The sequence below is a fragment of the Cololabis saira genome, chromosome 21 (genome assembly GCF_033807715.1).
Source record: "Cololabis saira isolate AMF1-May2022 chromosome 21, fColSai1.1, whole genome shotgun sequence".
Lineage (NCBI taxonomy): Eukaryota > Metazoa > Chordata > Actinopteri > Beloniformes > Belonidae > Cololabis > Cololabis saira.
In genome coordinates, this window is record NC_084607.1 from 18,790,117 (window position 1) to 18,815,386 (window position 25,270).

General features: G+C 40.5%; 1 protein-coding gene across 1 annotated transcript; it reads right to left on the reverse strand.

Moving 5' to 3' along the window:
• Positions 1-68: 68 nt before the first annotated feature.
• Positions 69-24,207, reverse strand: LOC133421782 (ubiquitin carboxyl-terminal hydrolase 22-like). The gene is made up of 13 exons (XM_061711543.1): positions 23,739-24,207; positions 12,259-12,391; positions 8,581-8,694; positions 8,392-8,493; positions 6,773-6,939; positions 5,228-5,387; positions 4,613-4,718; positions 3,349-3,507; positions 2,245-2,371; positions 1,523-1,614; positions 1,060-1,122; positions 414-563; positions 69-319 (listed from the first exon to the last, which is right to left on the reverse strand). Exons 1-13 carry the CDS (start codon positions 23,856-23,858, stop codon positions 277-279), a joined length of 1,536 nt encoding a protein of 511 aa, XP_061567527.1. The 5' UTR covers positions 23,859-24,207; the 3' UTR covers positions 69-276.
• Between the last annotated feature and the right edge of the window lie 1,063 nt (positions 24,208-25,270).

Genomic DNA, 25,270 nt, shown 5'->3' on the forward strand with positions numbered 1-25,270 from the left:
TCAACTCTTCCTCCGTCTCTCCTCTTCATTCAGTTTTGTCAAGTAGATGCCAAGAAGTAACTCAGTGCTTGTTTTTTGTTCTTTTTTTTTTTTGAAAGACTGCATGATTTTACATGTCTTTTAGTATTTCTTTTGTATCCTCCGAAGCCGGAGAAGCAGACTGGTAGTCAAAGGTTTCAGGTAGGTTTGTGTGTTTTTATTTCACCTTGCCCCCCAAGTCCCATGACTCTCTCCCCCTTCAAAGCAGCTGTTCTTCATGGTCACTGGTCACAAGGACTACTCATACTCCAGGAACTGTTTATGGTAGAATAAGAGATACCTGAAGAACAAAAAGAACAAAAAAAAAAAATAACAGTTGAATGCAGATTTCTTACAATGTGACATTCCTGCTCACGCCCTCTTTCAGTCCTTACCCTTCACTATCAAGTACATCCTTAATGCTGGCCTTGGTGATTATGGCATCATCACATTTGAACCACTGGTCTTTGTGCTGACGGATAAAGCTGGTGTAGTGGCCGCTCTCTAATGTTCCTTGGTGGTTGACCACCGCGAACAAGGAATACCTTTAGGCAGAAAGTACGTTTGTTTAGCCTCAGAGTTGTAGTAAAGAGTGTACATTTTTGTTTTACATCATTATCTAACCAAGCCTCAGTATCCTCCCCATTGTTTAATACTCTGCAGTGCTGGCTTTAAGGTTATTTTTCACACAACAGAAACCTCTAGCTTGATCCTCTTACACATCTGCGTTCATTTTAACCGCAGACAAAAGACACTGACAGCCATGTGGTGTGCTGTCAGTTTTATTGAGACGGTTAATTCTCATTAAATGTGCTGGAGAAGCTATTTTAAAAGCTGTTCATGAGGAAAACTAAGTAGCTTTTAATAAACTTCAAATTGATTTAATTAGAAAAAGTCGCAGCAGGATGCTTCAGGTCTTGCACGTCTGCGCTGAAGTTTTAATTTCCCTGAGATGCAAGTGCTGTTGTCAAACTTTTGAAATTTCAGTTTTGAATCAGCTTTTTTTCCCCCCCACACGCACGCACAAATGCAGGTACTCACTTATTGTCGTTGTTTAATACATCACCCGACTGTTGATACTGCCCATTCATTCTGCTCTCTTTACTGTGGAGGACAAAAGGAAAGGAAGACCAAGAAAGAGTTTTCAATGTCATTGACGTGTAAAATACACTGGTTCACAATTCCACTAGGTGGTGCAATAATACAGCTCCTGGAAGCAGGCAGCTCCCAGCCTGTATAGCCAGTGATCTCTCTGTTTGTGAGGAGAGCTGAATGGATGCTACATCCAGGGGTGGGGCACGACTACTGCTTGCTCTACTGACACCAATACCATTTTGCAGGGTGCAATTAAGAGTGCAGTTTTGGGATGCATGTATTCTGAGAACATTTGTAGACAAGAATTTACCACGCGAATGGGGGTGCTACTACAGAGCAGGAAGGGAAATGAAAGCCTGTGCTATGGTAAAAAAAACCAAATCCGTAGCGACTTCCGTTAGAGTCTCACCTGGATGCCATGAAGGGAGTCATGTCTAATTCTAGAGGGAAGGAAACGTATGTAGTAATTTTCCTCCGCAGTTTAGCAGAGTGCTCAAACCGCTGGAGAGGGTCAGAGAGGGATGATGAAAGAGAAAGGGGAGGGGAAAGGGACAGAAAAAATGGCAAAATAAAGAGAGAGAGAGGGAGAGAGGGGTGGGGAGATGGGAGAAAAAAAAAAGCATATTTAGAAATAGCAGTCATTGTTGCACTGTTACAAAAAAAAATAGGAATAGGTGGAAATGCATGTTTTCAATCCTGGCATTACACATTCACAACAAAATAACAGCCTTAGATTAATCTAAGACAGTCCTCCTTCAGCTTGTTCCTATGAATATCATAAATATATTATAGGTCTCCAGTACTGTATGATAAATAAAATATGGACAACGCAGGACGGTATGAGTCATTAAAACCATGGGTGTACTGGGACAGCACATGCAAGCACTACACAGTAGGAGGCAAAGCCGCAACTAAATCAAATTATGAACACACCTATGCACAAGCAGCATGCCAGAATGCTAAGCCACAGCAAAATCTAATACTTAAAAACTAAATAAAACAAACCCACATGGCACAGCCTAATTATAACCTTTCTGAATAGAACGCATTTGTTATTTTGGGGTTTTAGTTTCAAAGTTAGACACTGTAACGAGCGGTACTCTTATTGCCAGAATGCTGGTGAAGACTTACTTTGAGATGGAAACATGCTACAATGGGGAGCTTCTTCATTGTCAGCTGTTTGGTGGACTCCTGGTAACTATGGCAACCACCACACTTGATTTTGGCACTGCTTCCGAGATGCTCGGGTCGTGTAAACCTGCAGATCAGAGGAGAGAGTGAAAAACCTGTGGCCCAAAATTACTTCTTTTTTTTTCTTTTTTAAGATCAGCAAACTTGAAAAGAAGAGAATGAAAAAAGTTAAGTGTTTCTGTCTCAATAGTTCTGAATATCCAAACTTGTCCTGTCACAAATCTGACAATGGAAGTCGCACCAAAGACATCTGAGGGCTTGCATAAAAAGACTGAATACAGGTTTTGGGAGCATGTCACATTTCCCAGCCCAAAGCCCTGCTCATACTGACAACGCCTCTATCACCGTGGCAACAGCGAGAGCCTACTCTGTACCTTTAAGAGACTTGCTGCGGCATGTAGGGGTGTGTGAGGAGCTGCAGTGTAAGGAAAAAAAAAAAAAAAAAAAGTAATCAGGAAAAGAGGTAAGAAAAAGGGAGCGGGGGTTGGTGGGGGCAAATGTGAGAGGTAGAAACCAAGGGTACAGGGAAAAAAGGAAAAGGGTAGAGTGGAAGGGAATGATATATGATAGAGAAAAGTGAAAAACATATTGCAAGAATGAGGAGGGCCTGGAGGAGATTGAGAGGTCACACCTGTTCTGTCAACCTGGTTATTGGAGAAGATGAGATCCAAGCATAACAGGATTATTGTCACGCAGCAGACACCGTATGTGACGCTTGGTACAAGTGGATAGACAATTACATTTCTTTGGCTTCTACAGAAGGTACAGGCAGTAGGCAGAGGGTGATAATACTTTTCAGATATTAGGAGCATGATTTACTTCACTCCAACAATACTTTAATATGATTAGTGTTCCTGCCATCAACAAAGCAGGATGTCGCTAACAGTAGTTCAATGCATCAAGGCGTTGAGCTGCGCCTGCACTGTAAAATATCCCAAAAGCTAAAAATTGAAGAATCATTTGGTATTTCAAGTTTCCAAAAAAGAAATGAATAAAAGCTGAAAAAAATGACAGTGTCTGGGGCATGCAAGGGTGAGGATTTACCTGCGCAGGCAGTCTGTGAGCGTGGTAGATCCTGACAGGTGGCTCTCTCCGTTGACGGCGCTGCCATCTCCTCCAGGGCTGAGAGGCCAGAAAGGCGTGGATGAGCCTGGCAAGTCCAAACTGATGTCCCAGAACGGATCTATCGTTGTGGAAACCCCACTGTAGGAGTAAAAGAAAAGAAAAAAAGGAGAGAGGGAGAATATTCTAATTAAGATGTTTGGTAAAATGTGTGTAGGTCTGTGTGTCTCTGTGTCGCTAGGTCCTGATGAAAGGATGATGACACAGATGGCAACACACAAGTTCAAGCTCTCATAGCCTCGGGGGACTGTGATTATGTTTTAATCTCAGCCTGCAGAGATATGGAAAGTTTGCACATGTGGAATTTCCATAGTTTCAAAGCCATTTGTGATTCTGTAAAGAGTAACGTCAGTGACAACAGGCTTTGGAAGACAAATTTGTATTACAACTGAAGGATAGTCTTGGACTATAGCTAAATAGATGTTTCCAATGGAAACAATGCCAAATACATATGAGTTTAATGTAATGCTTGGCACAGCTGCACATTATCATTCTTGATTAGATGCGTCACGGCTTTGCGATACCCTGAATGCCATAAATCAATAAAAGTACACTTTATGTGATGAGAAAGCCGCCCTCCAGTGACAAGGCACTATTGGTCCCTCGTCTTTTTTTAAAAGCCTAATGTATTCTGTTTTCTAATCGTTGCTTACAATCTGTTATTGACAAGACTCCTTATAAAAATAAAAAGATTTGATTAATTAGTGGAATGGTACACAAGCCACGTGTTCTACATTGATACACGGTGCATGGAAGTAACATTACACTAAGCCGAGGCCAGCTTGCCTGCTAGACTGGGCGAGGTTCTTTGCAGTTCAGTGCAGCGTGCATGTGTTAATGCGACAGGACAGCTCTAGGGGGCAGACAGGCGACGCTTGAATCGTGCTGCTGTCTAGACAACCCCCATTAAAAGTAGCTCTGCAGGGACCAGGCTTTTGAACAAGAGCAGTGGAGAGGACACAAGCAATGGTTTCCACAGCACGAGAGGATGTGTAGCATACACGCCAGTCAGCCGGGTGGCGAGGGGTAAGCATTAGAGGAGAACTGAGGGAGATGGATGAATGAGTAAAAGCTGCAGAATAGAAAGGATATGATACTCCATCTGGATGAACGGACAACAAGGTGAGGGGTCCGGTGGTATTTTGCATTTTTCTCTAAGCCAGAAACACACATGGTGAAAACTTACTGGCAAACCTGACAGGTAACATCTGATTGCAGGCCCCCGGTGAAGATTTGGTCAATGATGCAGTTACAGTGGTTTGGATTGTTGGCCTTCTTCCCATTGTCGTCTCCTGCGGGCCACAGAGGAATAGAAAGTGTAAATACAAACCTACCACCTTCCCCACCATTAGCCTCCTTGGCAGCTTTGAAAGACTGTCTGGCCCCGTTTCTCACTTCACTGTCCACCTGCAGGGATATCTCCCTGCCACTTCACAAGTCTGAGATCTCTCTCCCCAATCAGGGGAAGGCTACTGCTGGGACTGCAGGTGAGTCAGTCTGTCAGCACAGTGCAGCAGGTCCTATTGACATTCCTTACACCGCCTGCTGCCCCTTAGGTACACATGATTGTGAGTCTCCTTCAGGATGTTTCCAATGATGTCAGGCACCAAGTTCTGTGGGTGCACCCCCTGCCGGATCAAAGTCAGTAGGCGGCTCAGCCTCAGACACTCTTCTATCAGTGCCAACTATGTTCTTAAATGTCTTTATCATTCGAACAACAATGCTAAAAAAAACATAATCCCCTTAAACATTTATTACGTTTACTCGTATGACGTTTGGTTCCCGGTGTGATTGGTCTTACTGATCGTGTCTCCTTTGCAGTGTCTATGGAGTACATCCAACGCTGCGATGAGGAACTCGTGAGCGTCTTGCTGCTCGTAGCCGGCGAGGTGACGTGCGTGAGTCCACACCAGATGCAGCAGCCGGAAGGGAATGTGGGGTGAACGGTGGCCCGAGTAGAACTGAGAGCAAAAATAAACATCTATGAAGAAATTGTCACATGTCATCGTTTTCTTACTTTGACCAACAGTATAATCCATTTTTTTTTAACCATAACACCTATGTTCTCTCAGCAGAGGTGATTCTTTCACTGTTAATCATTTCTCTACTATTCTTGTCAGGTATAAATCCAGCACGTCACTTGGCACTTAGCACGAGCTGCAATGACAGCACGTCCACAGAGGGACGTCTGAGGAGGAAAAGACATAGAAGTCAGATGATATCTGCAAAAAGGAAGGGCTTTGACGCAAATAATCCATCTGTTAAGTGCTGCAGAATCGCTGGGTTGCCATGGGAATTGGAGTGCGCAACAATCCAGGTCAGGGTTACAAGACGTGGGTAAGTAAACAACAGTGCTGAGCAGAATGCAACCAGTACACTGGAGGTATCAACGTGAACTCAGCACTGCCACAGAAGGTTCTCGTCTTCCACATGCAGATGTTGTGCACATTATGCTTTATCCTCCACAGTCTGAGCCAGAAGAGGGAAAACTATGCTGCTTCTTTACAAATCTTATACGCCCTCTCTGCCTTTGGCGGTTTGAATGTGCCCGACAAAAGATAACTTAAGAATAAAAGAATCGCGTGACTGATCAAAGCAGGCGGCGCCTCTCACTCAAATCTAAAAATGTGCACACGTGTGAAAACAGTCTCCACAGTTATTTCACGGATACGTTTTGATGATGATACGCAACCTCATTTCATATTGAGGTTGGAGTTTAACTGAATGAAAGACTGAATTTATTTTTCTTGCATGACTGAGCCTTTTTTTTCCTCTCACAGACTGAATTCTCAATCGATATCTGCCTCTCTGGGTAAAAACTGCGAACCATTAACCTCATCATGCATGGAGTTGTTAAAGGTTCAGACAGCTGAGAGACTGAAAGTCTGAAATCTTGTTAAAGGTTGGGCGGAAATGGCAGAAATGGTGCAGTCTTTTGCCACCTCTGGTACTGTATCTGTTGGGAAGTCAGGCAGTCACGATGCAACTGTTTTGCTTATTGAGTTTAATAGCCATCAGCCAAGTGATAACCAACTTATCACATACAATAAAAGCAAAATTACTGCATTCTATTTGTTCTTTGGGAAGTCACTCTGTAATTTCCTTTCAGGCAGGATTTCTCCCTCTCTTCATCTCCATCTTTGGACTCGACAAAAGACCGCAACAGTGACTCAGCTTTTGGCTGTGGGTTAAATTCCAAGTAAACATTCTGCTGCATGGCTGTTCAAAAAGGAAAATCCCACATTATTCTTGTGTGGTAACCAAAATCATCTGCTTTTCTCTTCTCTTTGTGGGATTTTAAAAGAGCTACGCTAACAAGTTGGCATGCAAGTCCTGTGCATCATACCTCCTGAAAGAGCTGCGACATCTCACACACCAGACAGGAGTTTGATTGCATCTCGCACTTGTGTCGGTCGGAGAGAAAAAAGTCCCGCAGCAGTGGCGTGTGCGTTAGGGCCTGAACGATACAGTTCATGAAGCATGTGTTGCCCAGGTTTATTAGCCCTCGTAAACCTGCATGACAGAAAGAAGTTTGAGAACAACATAGCAGTGACATTGCATGCATTCCTCTGCCGACAAAATCTAAAATTACTAGTAAGGTCCAGTCCAAAACAATATCAAAAAGGAGATTTTTTTCCTACTTTCACAGTAAAAATGTTCTTTTGCAATGATTAACTGCCCCCTCCCCCATCAAAAACAGTCCCTGGTTCTCTGAGCCTTGTTGTGTCTTTCCTCTGTAGCCTGTAAAACTGCAGCTCACTCTGCCTGAAATCCATATTGTTAAACTTGAAAAAGATGGTGCCAGTTGTATCCAAAAAGCCTTTAAGTAGTCACACTGCCTAAAGCAGCTCGCAGAGTATTAATATTTACGTATAAAATTGAAACAAATGTAAAAGTCTAGCATAAATACAACCCCATGGCTTTCGTAGACTACTCAAAGATTAACCATAACCCTGTGATGTAAGGTTTGGGTCACTGCTGAGCTCAAAATGAGGAGGCACATATCATGATGCTGCCGCCACCGTGCATCAGGAAAGGTATTAGCAAGGGAGATGAGCTTGCCTAGCATTTAAATTGTGGGACCTTTAGAGAAGTTACACAGTTTTTTGCACTAGAGCACAACTGGAAACATACAAACAGATCAAAATTTCTTTGTAGAGAAAATGTCCTTTTTGATTTTACAAATGCAAACCCTTTCAAAACATGTTCTGTGTTAATGTTTAAGTAAATGATGAAACACAGGCAAGTTGAAGGTGAATGGAAGAGTGCAAAGAGAGAAAGTCTCCAAATCTACTGTATGCATGGATGGAAATTAACAATATGGTGTCTGGTCAGGTCTGCCAGCAAAACTGCGAGTACCCTGGATAAGGTCCCAACGCGCCGAATTAATTCATTTACAGTCCTCTACTAATGGGCAGACGAACAGGTGAAACACAGCCAGGTCTTGGGTGCATTCCAACTGAACAAGGTTTGGGACTGGGAGAGAAAGGCTCAGCGAGGCCCTAAAACATAACACTGGTCCTGGCTTGAAAAAACATTTGAAAACACACAGTTTATAGCCAATCAGGTCGAGCAGTCAGCTGTTTGAAGGATAACAGATAAAAGGGAAAAATCACCACTTTTAAAAGCACGGCGAGAATAAAAACAGGCGAGGAAAAGAAAGCAACAGATTATTGAGGAAAACAAAACAGAAGTAGAACAAACAGAGACGAGCCTTTTGTGTTGCACATCTATCTCTGAGGGAACATTGTGTTCTGCCTCTTGCTGTGTGCTGCCTGTAGGGCTGCCCAGTGAAGTTGACCTTGGGTACCACACTTAAATGCATTAGTGACCCACGGTACACTTGCACCGTGTACAAACACGCAAACAAACACACACACACACACATATATATACACACTAACAATAAAAATGAAACAGTGCTGATTATGACCCGTCAACTGAGCAGAACTCTCTACTGCCCACCTATAGTACAGTTTGTAGTGATTTTTCTCCGCTTTGGATTGTGTCTTAATAATTCCAGCTCCCTCTTGGTCGGCTCCCACGTTGTGTATTTCTCCCCAATGCCTGTGGATGCAAAGAAAACATAAATGTGACTTCTGTGAGATGTCAAGCATCATAATTCCCCGTCTGATTCAAATCAGTATGCTATACCTTGTAACTTCCACGCTTTCCTCTGCTCCTCTTTGGCAATTTGTTCCATGTCTTTGTCGTAAATGTAGTCTTGACACACAAAACAATATATTCCACCGTACAATAAGTCAATTGCTGAAAGATGAAAGACAAGAGGAAAAATGAGGGACAATGAATGCCGAGAGATTTTTTACAGCACACTAATTTCTCACCTTGGCTTTGTTTTCAGTTTATTGGCTCAGGCCGAGGGAGATGCTTTCTTATTTCTAAATCTCTCAGTCATGACAATATGTCACCATCTCATCACAAGCAACTGTAAGAGCCGTGACGGGAGCGGTGATGGTCTAGGTGTAATTGTTTCCCACTCCCACCTCTGCTTTTCACCAACACATGCACCACCAGGCTCCATTCTCAAAGTCCACAGCAACAATACCTCAGCTCTGTTGCCATGACAACCTATTTTTAGTTTTACTGTCCGTTTCTTCTGTTTTAGGAGCTACCCACACTAGGAAAGTGAGCTAAAATGTTGTGAAGAAACCCTCTTCAGATTAATATCATTATTTGTATGTTATGTTGCACATTAAATAAGCTTGAATATGACAGGAAACGGACAGCAGACACGACAACAGAGAAAAGAAAGCGAAATTCACGTGGCAGTGAGGAAAAGCATGCCGAGTACAAGCATGACACAAAAACACTTGCTCTGAGTGAGAAGAATATTTATAAATAATGGAAAAAAGAAAATGAGGTAGGCAGAAGAAGGGAGGAAGATCTGAAGAGACAAGGCTGTTAGGAACAGGAAGTTAAAATAAATAAATAAAAACATCTTAAAAGGAGCCCTGAGACTGGAGCTTGCTATGTAGCAGTGTAGCAGGCAGGGGAGTATGGATTAATTTGATTAGAGATAGATATGAGCAGAGTGCCAATGTCAGAGCAGCTGCTGTGGAAAACTCTAAGCTAATTAACACCGTAGCCCTGAATGCCGAGGTATGTGTGTGTGTCTAATTAAACTGGAATTGTATTAAATCAGTTGGAGTCACCGAGACAACTACCAAACCATTCTACCATCTCCAAATATTTAGTTGTTCCCATCAGGGTAATGTGTAAATACTGCTTATTAGTGTCCTAATAGGCATAATTATTATGTAAGGCACAGCTACATCTGCTAAAGTTTGTGGGTTAGTAAACTCTACCACTCCCTTGCTGTTGCACGAAGCGGATTGTAGTAACTGAAACACGAGATATTTCTACTGAATATTCCCACTGGAACGGGAATTTGCTGGAGTGAAAATGAGCCTCAAGTGCCTGACTACTCGAAGAGGAGGCGGCCCAGAATGATATTCTTAGTTAAATTTTAAGCATTCACTCAGGTCCAAATCAAACTTCGAGTTAAAATGGATCACAAGAAATCCAATTACACATATCCAGTCCCCGGCATTAGAATCTTTACCCAAAAGCATTTTGAGTGATCAGATCCAACCTTCCCACTCTATCTGTAAATAAACATGCAGATCTTTCCCACATGCAAACACCACATGTTGAAATCACCCCAGAACACTTTTGTGCTCAGACAACACAGAGATTGAGGACACGAGTGCCCAAGTCCACCTCTCAATGTGTCGTGAGTGATCAGACTCGGGGGTGTGATCAGACATCGTGATCAGATATCCCAGGATGCTTTTTAATTCAAGGTCTGATCCGGGTTTTAGTCATTTGGAGCGAGCTTCTTTCTTTTTTTTTTGCTAGCACCATCTGGGAAGAATATAAATAGACCCAACTCAATTTTACTTTCCCCTTTGGTGCAGTTTGTTTTGTTTTTGTGAACACTGTACTTGCATACAGGTGCAGATCAGAACAACTGCACCAACAGCCCGAAAAAGAAGGTGGGCTCGATCCAAATCCACTGGGAAACTGGTGCAGTCGTCCTGATGAGAAAACATGCTGAACCCAAACAGGGGTGGGCAACTCTGGTCCTTGGGTGCCGCTGCCCTGCATGTTTTAGATGTTTCCCTGCTTCAAATGCCTGTGTCATTGACAGATGTATGCAAACCCTGATGACAGGCTGAAGACAGGCATCAATTTGCCTCAGGTGTGTTGATAAAAGGAGACGTCTACATGCAGGACTGAGCCACTCAAAGACCAGGGATGCCTACCCCTGACCAAAAACTTTGTATGTCATGTCTTTAGCAACTACAGTGCACCAAAAAAACTGTACTTGGTCCTCATTTTCAAGCTGAATTATTCTGTAAGTATGATAAGCGCATTTAGGTGGTAGAATCCAAAATAATGGTAAAATGCTACAAATGTACGATTTCATGAAGTGCTTTGGAGAAGTGCAAAGCAACTAATGTGTGAAAGAACCTTCCAATGTTTGTTGCACAGTGTCTATTATAGTGGCAAGTAACAGTCATTGTAAACATAAACTATAACGAAATTTAAAACAAACCAAGGAGGTCTGAGTACATGTGTCTGCAGTGAGCACGCTTTAAATTGAGCAAATTATTGTTGTAAACTATTTATTTTTGATTCAAAAACCCTTATGCTCTCTACAACTGACATAAAAACAATGTTTCACATGTTACTTAAAACTGGCTCTTGTATCTTGTGTTAGTGTTATTACCGTTGTGTCAAAAAATAGATAAATATATATTACTTGTTTTAGAGTACAAAACAACCGTCCTATAATCTAAAGTCTGAAGACTGACTGGAAAGTTAAACAAAATCAGCTTCTTATGGTGTTTAGACTATGGTAACTAACATTATCTCAAAAGGTTTGATAGAGAGATCGGTTCAGACTAGTGCTTGAAGCTGAGGACTGCACACTAAATATCTGCATTTTGGTATTTTTGGGGTTTTCACACCCTTCTTTCTGACATGAAAGCCCAATTTTATTCCTTTTCACAAATCACTTGAATACAAACAATACTGCGAGATCACTTATCCAGCTTTAGAAATCCATACTTGGCCACATCAGTAATGTGTCTTTTTTTCTTTGCTTAGTCATACTTCCCTCCTGCTGCGTTAATGGTCGACTTGTGGCAGTTGGTATTTTTTTTTTTTTTATCTCAAGTGAGTTTTCCAATTATCTTGGCTGTTCAGAAGTCAGCTATATATCTCCTATAATGTAGTCTTTATAATTTCCTTTATAGATGAAAGTCGACACAAATGCAGAGCAGATATTTCTAAAATCACCCACATGAGGGATGTTTTCTCCCTATTTTTGACATTATATAGTTGGTTGTAGGTGTGTGAAATCAACTTCAGTTGTACATGGTACATGGGCAAGTAAAAATGTTGCTATTCCCTCTCAGCAAACAGAAAATAATAAATAAAAAAGACAAACATAATATCATACAAATGACATATTTCTTAAATAATTAGCATGACCGTTTGTTACTATGTACAATATCAAAATGCATACGAAACAGCTTTTAAGCCAGCTCATGTGTCCTTTCAAGATCACACATTTTGGGATATGCTCAAGTTTGGAAACCAAGAGAGCCAGAGTAAAGCCTTGACTATTTACGTCGATTCATTTATTTATTTTCAAAATACTGTAGATTTGTGTCACCCAGTTGTCAAGAAAATTAGAAGGAACATTTCTAAATGTAATTTCCTCGGGCACAATGCTGTTAAAAGATGGCGCTCAATGCTACGTTGTGTATGCAGTTCTTCATTGAGATCATTTCTACAACTTACCTAGATTGTGTCTCTTGTTTTTCGCGTGTTCGTGGATATGTTTCTTCGAAAAACAGCCAAAAAACACACAGTAGAGACAAGAGTGGAGTCGATTCAGGTGGGCGCCACACATGTGACAGATACACGACTTGGCCTGAATTATAAAACCAAAAAGGGAGGGGAGAGGTTGGGGGGAGGACAAAGGAGAAAAGCAATTGAGAGTTAGGAAGGAGAGGACACAACCCTGATGTAGAGTGGTAGGCATAAGGAGTGAAACACTCTGCCAGCTGAAACAGATTTCTATCTTCCAGTCACACAAACACCTCAGAGGACACAGTAACTGAATAAATCTCATGGGAGAGTAGTTTCGATATTGCTTGGTCTGTTGACAAATCGAATGCAGTTTGAAAAACAACACATTTTCACAGAGTCTTTCACATTCTAACACATGCAGGCAATGATGGGATTCGTGTAATGTGCTGCACAATGGTAAAGGCATGCAGAATCTGTGTGAAGCACAGAAAATATCAGCAGTGGCAGTGCATACGATTGGTCTGACAACAACACTCGGTTGATCCCAGAAATTGTGCATTAGGATGCCTGACACCACCGGCAAACCCTCAAAAAGCCACTCCAAATCCCCCTCCTCATGAAGTATTCCCAACGCATTTTGTAGTTGCACTGCAAATGTGTACATATGTTTTGTTTCCCATCTCTTTTTAGGGAAAATGGAGCAAGCCAGTAGAGGGGGGAAAAAAGACCGTAAACCTAAAACAGGGCTTGTTTTTAATGCTTAGTGCCTTCCAAAACAGGTCTCACTGTATAAACATGATGAAAGACTAAGTACAAGAGACTGCTATGCCCCAAGCATGTGAACACTGATGAATGACATGTGACAGGATGACAAAATGTAGAGCTGGAACCCTAGTAAAGCAATGCAAGATGTAGGGTGGACATTATTATTGGTTTCCATGTCCTCCAGGAACTCCAACTGATGAACAGCTTGGAGATTTGAACACATAAGATAAAATAAACAAATGCATAATGCAAAATCAATGCATTAGAAAATTAAAGTGTTTTAGTAACAGACTTCTTTTAAATGACCTGACTTTTTGCTATGCAGGTAGTTGTAGGCATGCCCGCTTTGAGAGAGAGGAACTGAATTAGGGAGGGAGGGGATGCAGACTTGCTGCTATAACCTGCTCACTCATGGGAGAGAAGCAGAGAGAAGGCGGTGTAAATAAGGTGGAGGTGCACAAAACAGAAAAAGAATGAAAAAGAAATAACTGAGGCGATTCAACAGCTATTTTGGGTTTAGTGGAACAAGGCAACTAATGTCGAAAGCTAAAGGACACTCCGAAATGTTTCCAGTTGGACAAGAAATCACCAGACCTGTACACCATTATCTACTCAAAAGGCAGCTTTTGTCTAGAGACACAATAGTGTAACATAACACTATCTGAAAAACAACAAACCTTCGTGTACCAGAGGACTAAAAAGAGGATGTGCTCGTCTGTTTCATTTCCTTCTCCCTGGATGTCATAAAAGACATAATTTGGAGCACCACAATGGCAAAGCGCGCAAGTAGCTCGGATACGGCTTCACTGTAATGAAAAAGCAATTGTTTTAACTTGAAATAGCCCACAAAATGAGTGGAAACTCTTATTTTTGTTTACCGTTCCAATGAAAAGGACAAACAAAGTAGATTTGAACCTGACTTGGACAGTTTGTATAAAGCAATTAAGATATTAGTCCTAGCATTGCATATGGACTTGGTGTTCCAAGAGACATTCAAAATACATTACAAAATAATGCATCACTTTCTTGCCAAATTCTATTTTAATGAGAATGAGGAAAAACATGAAACAAACATCTTCCTTCTCATCTGATTTCTAAATAAAAGCTCCTTTCAGAAACGAGATGCTATTATACATTAAGGTTTACAATGACTGAAATACATTCAAACAAAAGTGACTTTGCTTTACTCTTCAGAAAAGTGATAGACACACAATCTGCACATATTTTCCATTTGCATCAAACAGGACAGTAAATCCTTAAAAGGTCACCACTTAAGTCCTTATAGAATCTCAGCTTTCTGTCATCCTGTCATTTTGCCACAGCAGTTCATAATAAGGTGTTATGTCTGAAGAGGATGTGTGAAATACATTAGATGGAGGTAAGTAAAATACCACTTTTCTACATTTTTAAGCTTATAAAACAGTCCTTGCTGTACTTGTGAGGGTTCATTGCACAACAGTTATTAAATCAAGACTCAACTGTCACTGAAGATTTTAGGATGTGCACAAAAGTCTGATTCGTATTTGTGCCCTGTTGCTTTGCCATTATAATTCAAATCTAGCTTTCAAGCACATGTTGCCATACAAAGTCATGCTGTGTGGGGATTCTGTCAAAGTACACCAATGTATAATTTGACAGAGCACAAGCCAGAGCCGCATCACAAACACTTGCACATAGTTTGCATGTGTTCATCTGACATAATGTTAATTTTAACTACAGAATTTCAGCAAAACCATGTAGGAAGAAAATCTGGTCAGTTTCTTGTGAACAACTATAAAAACCCACATCAAATTAAGTCACCGGTACTGAGGAGGCCTCCGTGGTGATGTGTCTAAAGCAGTTCAGAATTGTGCAAATGTTAAAGGTGATTTAGTACATGTTACCAGGTCAGAACGGCAGTGCAAAAACAGAAGACCCCCGATCTGGTAACTGAGATATGACAGCAGCACGTTCAGTTCCAGTTGCTGCACATGCTGAAAAGGGAAAATGCTGCTTTTTGTACAGACAAGTCTTATTAATAATAGAAGATTTTGTAAGTGCTTGTGGACAAAAGAAATTGCTCTGACAGCTTTATTTCTAGCTTCTTAGCCTTTGTTATCTTAATAACATTGAGGATGTTCAGCAGTGGCAGTTTTAAATGCTGAATTATTTTTTTTTAAAACCCAAATATTTTGCATGTGGCTCCTCAATTAGATATTTTGACCTTACGTGAAATAAAACCGTTTTTTTCAATATTTAAAAAAATAAATCTATAATCCACAACATGGTTCAGTGCGTTCACTAGCATTGATATTGGCAAGTATCTGAACAAATATCAGCAAATGCAGGTCAGAGGACCAATGCACAGATGCTTATGATGTCATATGCTACATAAAATGCATGGTACCCATGCACTGCAGAATGGCAGGAAAACTCAAAGTCAGGCCTGTGTTTTGGCTCAGAATTAGTAGACATAGATTGTGATGACACTGCAGTGCAGGGGATATTCAGAGTCATGAACACTAAGCTCTGTTTTGATCCAAACTGGTCTGTTAGCCAGCCCACTCTGAATGGGTGTGTGAGAGGAGGTGCTGCACCAAAGCAAAGAGGGGAGCCCTTTGAAGAGAGATGCACAATGAGAGATAGCAGGACACAAAATTGTTTTATATGTAAAAAGGCTTCTGTAGCATTCAAGTTCAACTGAAATCATAAATTAATGTTTTTAACCGTCTCTGTAAACCCATCCTTGTTGAGCACTTAATGAAACTAATCCCTGTTCCTACAATGCACCACAAGACCAAGTGAAAAACAAGAAACCGTGTCAATGCCACGCCTTGCCCTCCTTCTCACCCTCCTCTGCCTCAACTCCCCTTGAGAGGGCAGAAAATCCATCTGTTTCCTTCGCACAATGGTTCAGAGGCTCTCTTTCAGTGTCAGCAGTCTTCCTCCTCTGTCTGCGCCGGGGGCCTTAATGTTCTATTAGATCAGCTATTGATCAGCTGTTGGCTCAGATGACCCAAACAAGTGCTACGCAGGTAGCTAGATCATGTTCACGCAGCGCAAGGCTGCGTCTTCCATCTGGAATGGTCTCTTTGAGGCTAGTTGGACGGCGAGACGTGTGCAGGGAAATGAGCCTACTAATGTCCGGAGCAGCTGATTGATGGCGGAGCATATTCACGTAGGCATTAGTTGAATGAATAGATCGCTAATGCATCGTTAAAGTTAACATAAGGCCGCTTTTAACGCTTCATAGGGTACACCAAGGCTGTGAGTGGCTGCCAGCGAAAAACCACCCCTGTCCAACGACTATGAATCACCCCAATGTTCTACATCCAGCAGCATAAATACATTTCAAAGCAACATCCCCGCTTCACACTGGGATTTTCCTCTTGCATTCTCTTAATCTGGGTGCATTATTCCCCCCTTACTACTTAAGTTAGTGCATGCATACAGTCAAAGACAGCCAGTGATGTGACGAGCTGTAACTGAGGAAGGAAAGGAATGACGACAAAGTAGGAAAAGGTCTACCGAGCATGCTCCAGTTTAAAAATTAAAAATAAAGGAAGGCAAAGAGTTAATGCAGATCAGAGAACATGGTGATGTGAGAACAGTGACTCACCAAGCGGCCTAACATTCATAACCCAGTACATGTTTTCAACATACTCATGGTTATACTTTAGCTAAATTAATTCATAGCTAAAATATAGTATATTCAAATTGTACATACGATTACAAGAACTTGCAGAATCTATCCGTAAACAAGTGCTCACCATTAGACATTGTGAGACACAAATGGATCCAAAGAGCACACACCATCCTCTGTGATTCTATATTTAATATGAACAAGACAGGGTAGTCTGGAGGAACTGATGGTGATGCCACTTACTGACCCATGGGGATGTTGCCTGTCAGTGCCTTGGCAGGATGATGTTGCCCCCCCCACCATCTCCAGATGACTATGGCAGGCCTGCAATATTCATTCTCAGTAAGATGCCCTCGAGACGTTTACAATATGAATGTTTTTTCTGTTCTCCTTTCACGTCTGTCCTCCATCAGTACATTGTAACCTCTGCTGAAAATGACATGCTGTGTGGGCTTTGAATGAGAATGCATCCCCCTTCATCCAAATGAATGTGAATGATGCGAGGCATGAGGGATTCTTATAGTGCGTTTAGTTTTGCTTCATACTGTCACACAAAGCTTTAAAGACATTATAGCTAAACCCTTAAGCCTCAGCCTATAGAGCACAGATTCCTGCCATATCCAGAAAAAGAAAACTAAATAAACTATGGAAAAAGCCTGAGCTCTCCAAACTCAGGGTTTTGAGGCTATATAGGTTCCAGGTTAGTGAAATAATGCAGATTTCTTGGTGCATGTGAATAAAAAGCATAGTGCATCTGTGAATTTAATTGAGATTATTCTAATGGAGATTAATAGAGAGCATTCTTTGAAGATTTCAGAAGAAAGGTGGTGTATAAAACAAACAGCTGAAAGACGACTGCTCTGGATTCATTTATAATTTCTGTATTCAAATAGGATCTTTTCAAAACCACACCAAATGCATTCTTAGCAACCGGCCACACTGTCTGGCTTAAAAAGGTCACTGCAAATCACTGCAGAGAGCCCAATTACACAAAAGCACCTAACCAACCTTGAGTCAGGTCATTTGGTAGTTTATGAAGACTGAAAATAAGGTAAGTCAACAAGTAAAAACACTGTACAATATTCAGTAAGAAGATATGTCATGCATATGACTGTGGGTTTATTTCTGCACAATACGTAAACAAACCCCAGGATAACAAAAGGACCGTTTCCTAACTCTTGCAGCTACCAGATGCCACACAAATCAAAAGAAGACTGCGTAAATTACTATTACCCATGGTGCAGAGGCTCTGAATGAGCTCTTTGGGTCATCCGTTCATGTTTATTATTTTACCACCACAATGTCAATGTACCAAGTATCCAATATTACATACAGGGAAACTTATGAGCATTACATTACACAGGCATAGTTGGCTACCAAGCCATTAAAACTGAGTTTTTACAAGGCAGACCTATTTAATAAATTATCTTGTAATGGTTTGTTGACAGAATATTCATCCCCCGGGGTGGAGAGGCATTTTGAGATAAAAAAACTAAACAAAAAACAAAGACCAAAAGAAAATAAAAGGCTGTCACTTGGTCCCGAGATTTTAACAATAAGAAAAGACATTGTCCACTCTAGGAGATTGATTGCCTCTTGGTTCTGGGTTTGGACAGCCACACAAGAATGATTGACAGGCCATTAGCCAGATGGTGGTACTAAGGGAGGGCTGGATAGAAGCCTCGAGAAGCTTCAGGCCATGACCGCCATGTTTTGTGGTACTGAATCCTTTCCAAAGTCTGTTGGACAGTCAAATGAGATGCATCATTTGAAGTTGAAGGGAGCAAAAAGAAAAGAAGATGTGAACGGGAGTAAATGATGGACGGAGGAATAAGCCAAAGTGAAAATGCCTGGCAATGGAGGGTCTGAGAGCAGAGTGAGAAGCTGCTTTTAGAGATCAGCTTGAACAAAAAGAAAATCTATATTTTTCACAGTAATGAACTCTTATATAAAACTGTAATGCTAAAATAATGAGACCCATTTGCAAAATAAAAACCACTATAAATTAATAAATAAAAAGTCTTTCCTTGGGTACCCTGAATCATTGTCAAACTACTGGCCTCATGAAACATCCCATTCATCACCACGACCATCAATTTTACTAATGTTCCCTTAACAGCATCTCAACCTTATATCTACTTGAGCAGAATTGCTTCTTAATGGAAGATTCCTAGAACTCAACGAGAGATAAAGCCTCTCTTTTTTAAAGCATATCTGATCCAAAAAAAAAACAAACAACATAGCAATAAAAATCCATCTGCAGCACAATGACACTGGTGCTGTCAACTATGTTACACTGTTTGAGACACAGGAAAATACTGCATAAATATGCAACACTGGATTCACTGGAGCTGAAAAAGTAAGAAAGTAAGAGGATGGCATGAGGTGACACATCAGGGCCACAATCACCCAGGGAGGAGTTCACATTTGGTAAGCCTTAATCACTGTGCCCCAGCCATGATGTCTGACTAACTGAAAGCCACATCAGGCGAGGCTTGAGTGACAGAGTGAACACAGACATAGGAGTCTAAATGTGGGCCAGAAACAAACATCTGACATCATCCAACACACAAAGCAGTGTCTTTTAGGTGGAGATATGATGACAAAAAGTACAAGGTGGAAAAAGGATACAATAGGACAACAAGAAAGGTGGTCATTATATTTGCCAGGATCTAAAAATCATAAACTAAACGTCCCTTTATAGGAAATTCTACTTCATGCTGGCGCACTGTAAATTATTTAAGGACAAACCAGACAAGGAGTTGACTTTCCAGACAAATGTAACGAGGTATAAAAGAAGCAGCATGAATCGTGAGCAAGACAGGTAAGAAAAATAAATAACACATTTAAAAGAAAAACTGATAAGCAATAGGAGGAAATAGGAACGTGGGAGTGAGCATAGAAGAGGAGCAAACAAGGAATATGAATAGTCTGTAGGAATGGATCCCATTGCTGCAAATGTATGCTGATGAGTCACAGAGCACGCTTGTGATGTGATGGAGACAGATCTGACAAAGAGATCTGCTCACAGCCCCAAAATCAACTGCTTCATGGCATAATTCGAGTTCTGTGTGTTTGTGCATGCATGCATGTTTGTGCATGTGTGCATATGTGTGTATGTGTGTACTAAATGAAAGTAAATGAGGAGGAGAGCAACAGCAATGTGTCATCCTTAAAAATGTGTACATTTTCCTATTTCTAACATTCCCTTCAGTATCTAGCATCTTGGTTTGCATGTGCAGGAAAGGCTGAGATGTTTTCCTTCTTGTGATCATATATCATTTATCAAAACCAAAAAGTGAAAGCTCAATGCGGCTAGCTCTCTGATCGTGAAGTGTTTCACTTTAATCAAAGTGATATCAAATTCTTCAAAGCAGTTATGACTGTAATATTCCACCAACCCACCTAACCTGCTTCCTAGTCAGCCAATTCATATTTAACCTAAACTGAAACCTCTGACTTAACTGCTTTAAAAGGTTTTAATTACACCTTTATGGCAGAATAGTATGCAGGTACCATAAACAATATCCTTCACACTGAATGCAGAAACTCCCAAGATAAATAAACAAACATGCACATTAAGAATATACACACCATCTCTCCAACACATAAAAAAAACTAAACATATCTGGACTTGTATAGTTGATCTGATCAATTAATTGAAATGAAAATAAATACTCCTTTAAAAGACCAGAGGCATGTTTGGTTATCTAATGTAAAATTGATCACAATTAAAAGAGAAACATCAAAAAAACGTTTAAAAGGTAGACAGATGGTAACATGCTGAGCTCAAAGAACCAACCACTCACAAAAATCTATCTATCTATCCATCTATACGCACACATATATACGTGTGTGTGTCTGACATGCAACGAACATTAGAACAGTCAATAATTTCTAATAAAAGTTAAAGCGTTAACTTCTAAATTATTTAATGTAATGTTTCTTTAGAGCAATAAAACGCTTTGATAGTTTTAAAATTCCAAGTTTTAAATAATGATTGAAATTATGATTTATGATTGATACTTGAACAGCACTCCCACGCTGCTGTGTGTGGGTAAATATACGTGTCCATTCCAGATTAATGGAGCATTTCAACCAGGACCATCAACCTGAAAGAATTACTATCCTAATGGTCCCAGAATCAAACACAGCTCACCCCAAGTCACACTGCTGTTACCCATAAAGCTTTAGACTGTGCAGAGCAGCGGATTTTTCCACCTATGTTCTTGAACATCGCATGGGATTTGATTTTATTTTAACCTGAGGGAGAGAGGACGACAGCTGCTGAGGATAAACTAGAAAGAAGGGAAAAAAATTCAATTAGAAAGAACAGATGAAAAACAAGGCAATAGCTAATATAACCCAGTCCTGGAAATACAGTGTATTTCAACATCTTTCTATAAGAACAATGATCCTCTTTAAACATACACTGCTTGTCGTGTGAGTGACGTTGTTGTAATTTGAATAAACAGCGAGAAATGCAATCATAAGGTCTTGACTTGTCAACCATGAAGAAATTCATGCTATCCCTTGATGCTCCTGTCATCTATTTCTCTTCTTGGCACAGCAAGGGTAGGACTAGATTTTGTATATGTATTATGCAATGTTAACATACCAGAATATGATGTTAAAGGAGTATTTATAAGCCAACTCTGAACAAAATCCTGAAGAATAAAAAAAAAAAAAAAAAAAGAATATTAAAAAGAAAAAAATAATGCTTGGGCACCACTGAAGAGGCATTCCTTCTGCTCTGCCTGTTACATTAGTTAGGAAGTAAGGATGCTGAGGGAGAGAGATATACGACTCCAGCTAGAATATATTCATCCTAGACTTCAATTAGGCAACACTTCTCAGTTGTCTCCTTTGCCTCTTCATTAGTCCCTTCATCCATGCATCTAATATTTCTCTTCAAGGGACTCTCCACAATGACTGAAACCTAGCAAAGCCATTTTTTTTACTTATGTAACAAAAAAAATAGAGATGCTCATTTAAAAGCATAAAAAATAGTTTGATTAATGAAATATACTGATTAAAGACAAAGTATGAAAAATAAAGTCATATAAAAAGGTTAAAATACAAATAGTTTGAAATATTTACATATTAAAAAAAACGTATAACCACATAACCTAAATTACGCAAATGTAAAATGTGTATCTTTCCTCACGGCTATGACAACATGCAAGAGTGTTATACGTGCAGCTTGTCACCAAGCACAGGCATGGCTGCAGCTGGTTTGAAAAAGAGGAATGATAAAGTTCACTGTACAGTCAAGGTACGGCAACAGCGTTTGCCCTCAAAGCTGCAATCACTTATACCGTTTTCTGTTCTGAACTTTGAACAATGTTTGTGTAATTAAGTCCAAACATTCTCTTAAGTTGAGTTGCCTATATTGCATATGCTCTAAACAGGAGGTTTGAAACAACGCTGTGGCTATTTTACAAGGGCCCTTCTGGTGTACAGTGAGAGAGAAGTTTGTTTTCACACGTTTATTCTTACAAAGCTTTCATTTGCTGAGATCATAGGCCAACTTACCACCTTTATTGTGGCATAAACGATGCAAGAAGGGGCCTGACTCCTTCACATACACCAATTTCCACACAAAATTCAGTCCATTGCATAGAGAGGCACTGAAGCACACGAGTAAGCAGGAGACAGGAAACCAACTTACTGTAGCTCTCATTTATCTGAACAACCTGTGTTGTAGGGCTGGGCGATATATCAAGATTGTAATATATATCGATATATTTTCAAACGCGATATGGTACGAGACAATATCGTTTATAATCGATTAAAAAAAAAAGATTTTTTTTATGATTTTGATATAGCTTATTTTGTGACAAATTGACTTGAATGTTTTATTTGAGATTTGCACAAATGTTTTGTTATTTGCACAACTGTCAACCTCAGTGGAAAAGTCTGCCTGTTACTGTCTACATTGTATTAATTGCAGTGTATTTTAATTTAATTGTTATGCAGGAAAGGGATATTTGTTTTATTTTATTCAAGAAGCATTTTATTCTATGTATGCAGGCAGTTTATTTTTATTTCATTTGTTTTATACATTTTGATATTGTGCAGACCTCTGTTAATAAAGGTACCTGTGTGACATTTAGCACGAGGCTTTGTATTAAAACTGACTGTTTTTTTAAGGGTTTGCCTCAGAAAAAAATGAAGCTAACAGAGATGCTATTCTATAATGCTTTGGGGGAAACCTCAATTATGGCACAGAAAAAATATCGATATATATCGAGTATCGCCATTCAGCTAGAAAATATCGAGATATGAATTTTGGTCCATATCTCCCAGCCCTACTGTGTTGTATCAGAGGAAATCAGGGGATGAGCATCAAGTCAACAGCTCTCTCTGCCCACCCTGCATCACAGGGAAGCCCCACGTTTATCCCAGCGACAAATGCATAGGACAAGCACGGGGCTTTGCTGAGCAAACAAGAGAATGCTGCAGTAGAGTCAACGCCACACGTATCTATGTGAAGTTCACGACGGAAACCGAAAGAAAAGGTCTCCACAAAAAGGAAGATAAAGGCTAGGAGTGAGTGACATAACAATGTTTGGCGCTGTTGGGAGCGCCGTAGGCCGGAGAGGTTTGGGATGATCCAAAGAGAACTGTTAGTAAAGGCTGGAGACCCTTCACACAAAAAAAAACAGCATGCAGGACTGATGTGTGGAGCAAGACACAATGGTGCCAGTTACTGTTAGCCCTTGACCAAAAAAAAACTCAACTTTTACTCATCCAGCAATCCACACAGCCCAGTGAGCTGAGTGGAGGACAGAAATATTTACAGCTGCTTTAATTAATACAGTAGAGGGAGATTTTAGCAGTCAAGACTGCAAAGAAACCAGCGGTTTCCGCAGTCCATCCAGCACACACCACCTAGCAGGCTAGCGGGGCTGCTCTCACTGCAGAGGGGGAGTTAAGCCTGATCGACGGCGTCGCCTACGGCGTAGGGTAAGCGGCGACGCGCACCGTACGTCGCGCGTCGCCGCGTACCCTACGCCGTATGCTCTGCGTCGGTGTGACGCAGAACCATAAATCAGCGCTGCAGTTCCTGTGTTATTACCTTGCGTCTCCTGGTCTCAGCAGAACCACTCCAAACAAAGCATTGGTAAATGACTCGAAGGTTTTGTTTCCAATTATCCACCTTATAACCGTTCACATGGGAGCACCCGGCCGGACTCATGACAGACCAAACATTCAGTCTGGGTTTGAGGTGACAATGAAGAGTCTCCTGGATTATTCAAGAATAGAAGCTAGCTCGCACGAACTGTCTGTCCAGAAATGGTTTCCGTTTGGAAATGGGACAATCGATGTAGTATCCAAAATGCTCCTCAGGCATCTGATAAACACGCTCTTTTGCTCTACTAACTAACTATAAATCGGATTATGTAATAAACTAACTCAATTTTTACTCCTCTGGACTTTTTGTTCTCCTTTCTCTTTTGACAGTTGTCTTCCACTTACACTCTCACGATTAGTTAGCTTTCTTTCTCTAGTTAGCCTGCTAACTCTCAACTACGGCTGCACGAAGCCCCGCCCGGTGCGGACCATGATTTGACAACACAAAGAGGTGACGTCACCACGTTTCATTTTGGTGCACGTTGGGTACGCTCGATTTCAAATCCGGAGTGTCCCGTTACGTTGAACTATGGAGTGCATCGCACTGAAATTGGCGCCTCGGGATTAGCGGGAGTATATAACCGATCGTGACTTTACAGGACTGTTAATTCTGAATGGTGTAATCTGCATCCACGGAATAGAAAATAGCGCTTTATTTTTTCGGTTCTTTGCAAATACATTTATCATTTCCCTTTACAATATTCAGTCAGATTACTTTGAAAGGTTCCCAGGTTATGAATTCAAGTTGCATAGTAAATTTTGTAATTACAGTCGTCCACTGTGTGGCAAACGATAATGATGTAATCCGAATGAGTCCGGAATTTCTCAAATAAATGAAAAATCTAAAGTGCAACATAGCCTATATTCTAAACGATGTCCCTCCCCAAAATTTTAAATTGCAGTTTTACAAGTGGACAAATGCCCTTACAGTTCTGGCGCTACGTTTTAACTGTACTAGCACACATCATGTGAGAAACAGCTGTTTCTTTTTCTTTTTTTTTAATGAAGAAGAGGGATTTGTTTACTCGTAAAATCAAAGCATTTTCGGAAGTGCCTCTATTTTGTTAGGCATTCTTTTTGAAAATTAGCATTATGTTTTAAATATGCTAGAAGAAAAGAAATATAAACCCCTTATCCATATCATCATTAAGATATTTCTTTTTTGCAAATAACAAAACAGGTGGAGGATTAATGTTTAATGTTGACTATTAACCATTTGACTACTAACCATTTTCCAGGCACGTATTTACGTGTATGTATGGTCAAATCAAGGTAACCAAGCCCCTGCATATCAACAATAATCTCGTACTGTATAACCAGTGGGGTGTTCACACATATAATAACTATTTTCAAAGGTGTTTTTATTTGATTTGATTTAAACGTATACTCTGTGTCCAGCCATGTGCAGTAAAACTCAACAACTCAGCAATCTAGTGCAGTTCTGAAGAAACTTTTTTTTTTTTTATTTGAGTAGGT

Coding starts and splice junctions, on each gene's coding strand:
- LOC133421782 (XM_061711543.1), bottom strand. CDS start 23,858: ATGAGTCCGGCCGGGTGCTCCCATGTGAACGGTTATAAGGTGGATAAT. Junction 12,392..23,738: donor CTGAGACCAGGAGACGCAAG/GTAATAACACAG, acceptor TTTATAATTCAG/GCCAAGTCGTGTATCTGTCA. Junction 2,372..3,348: donor CTCACAGACTGCCTGCGCAG/GTAAATCCTCAC, acceptor TCTGATCTGCAG/GTTTACACGACCCGAGCATC.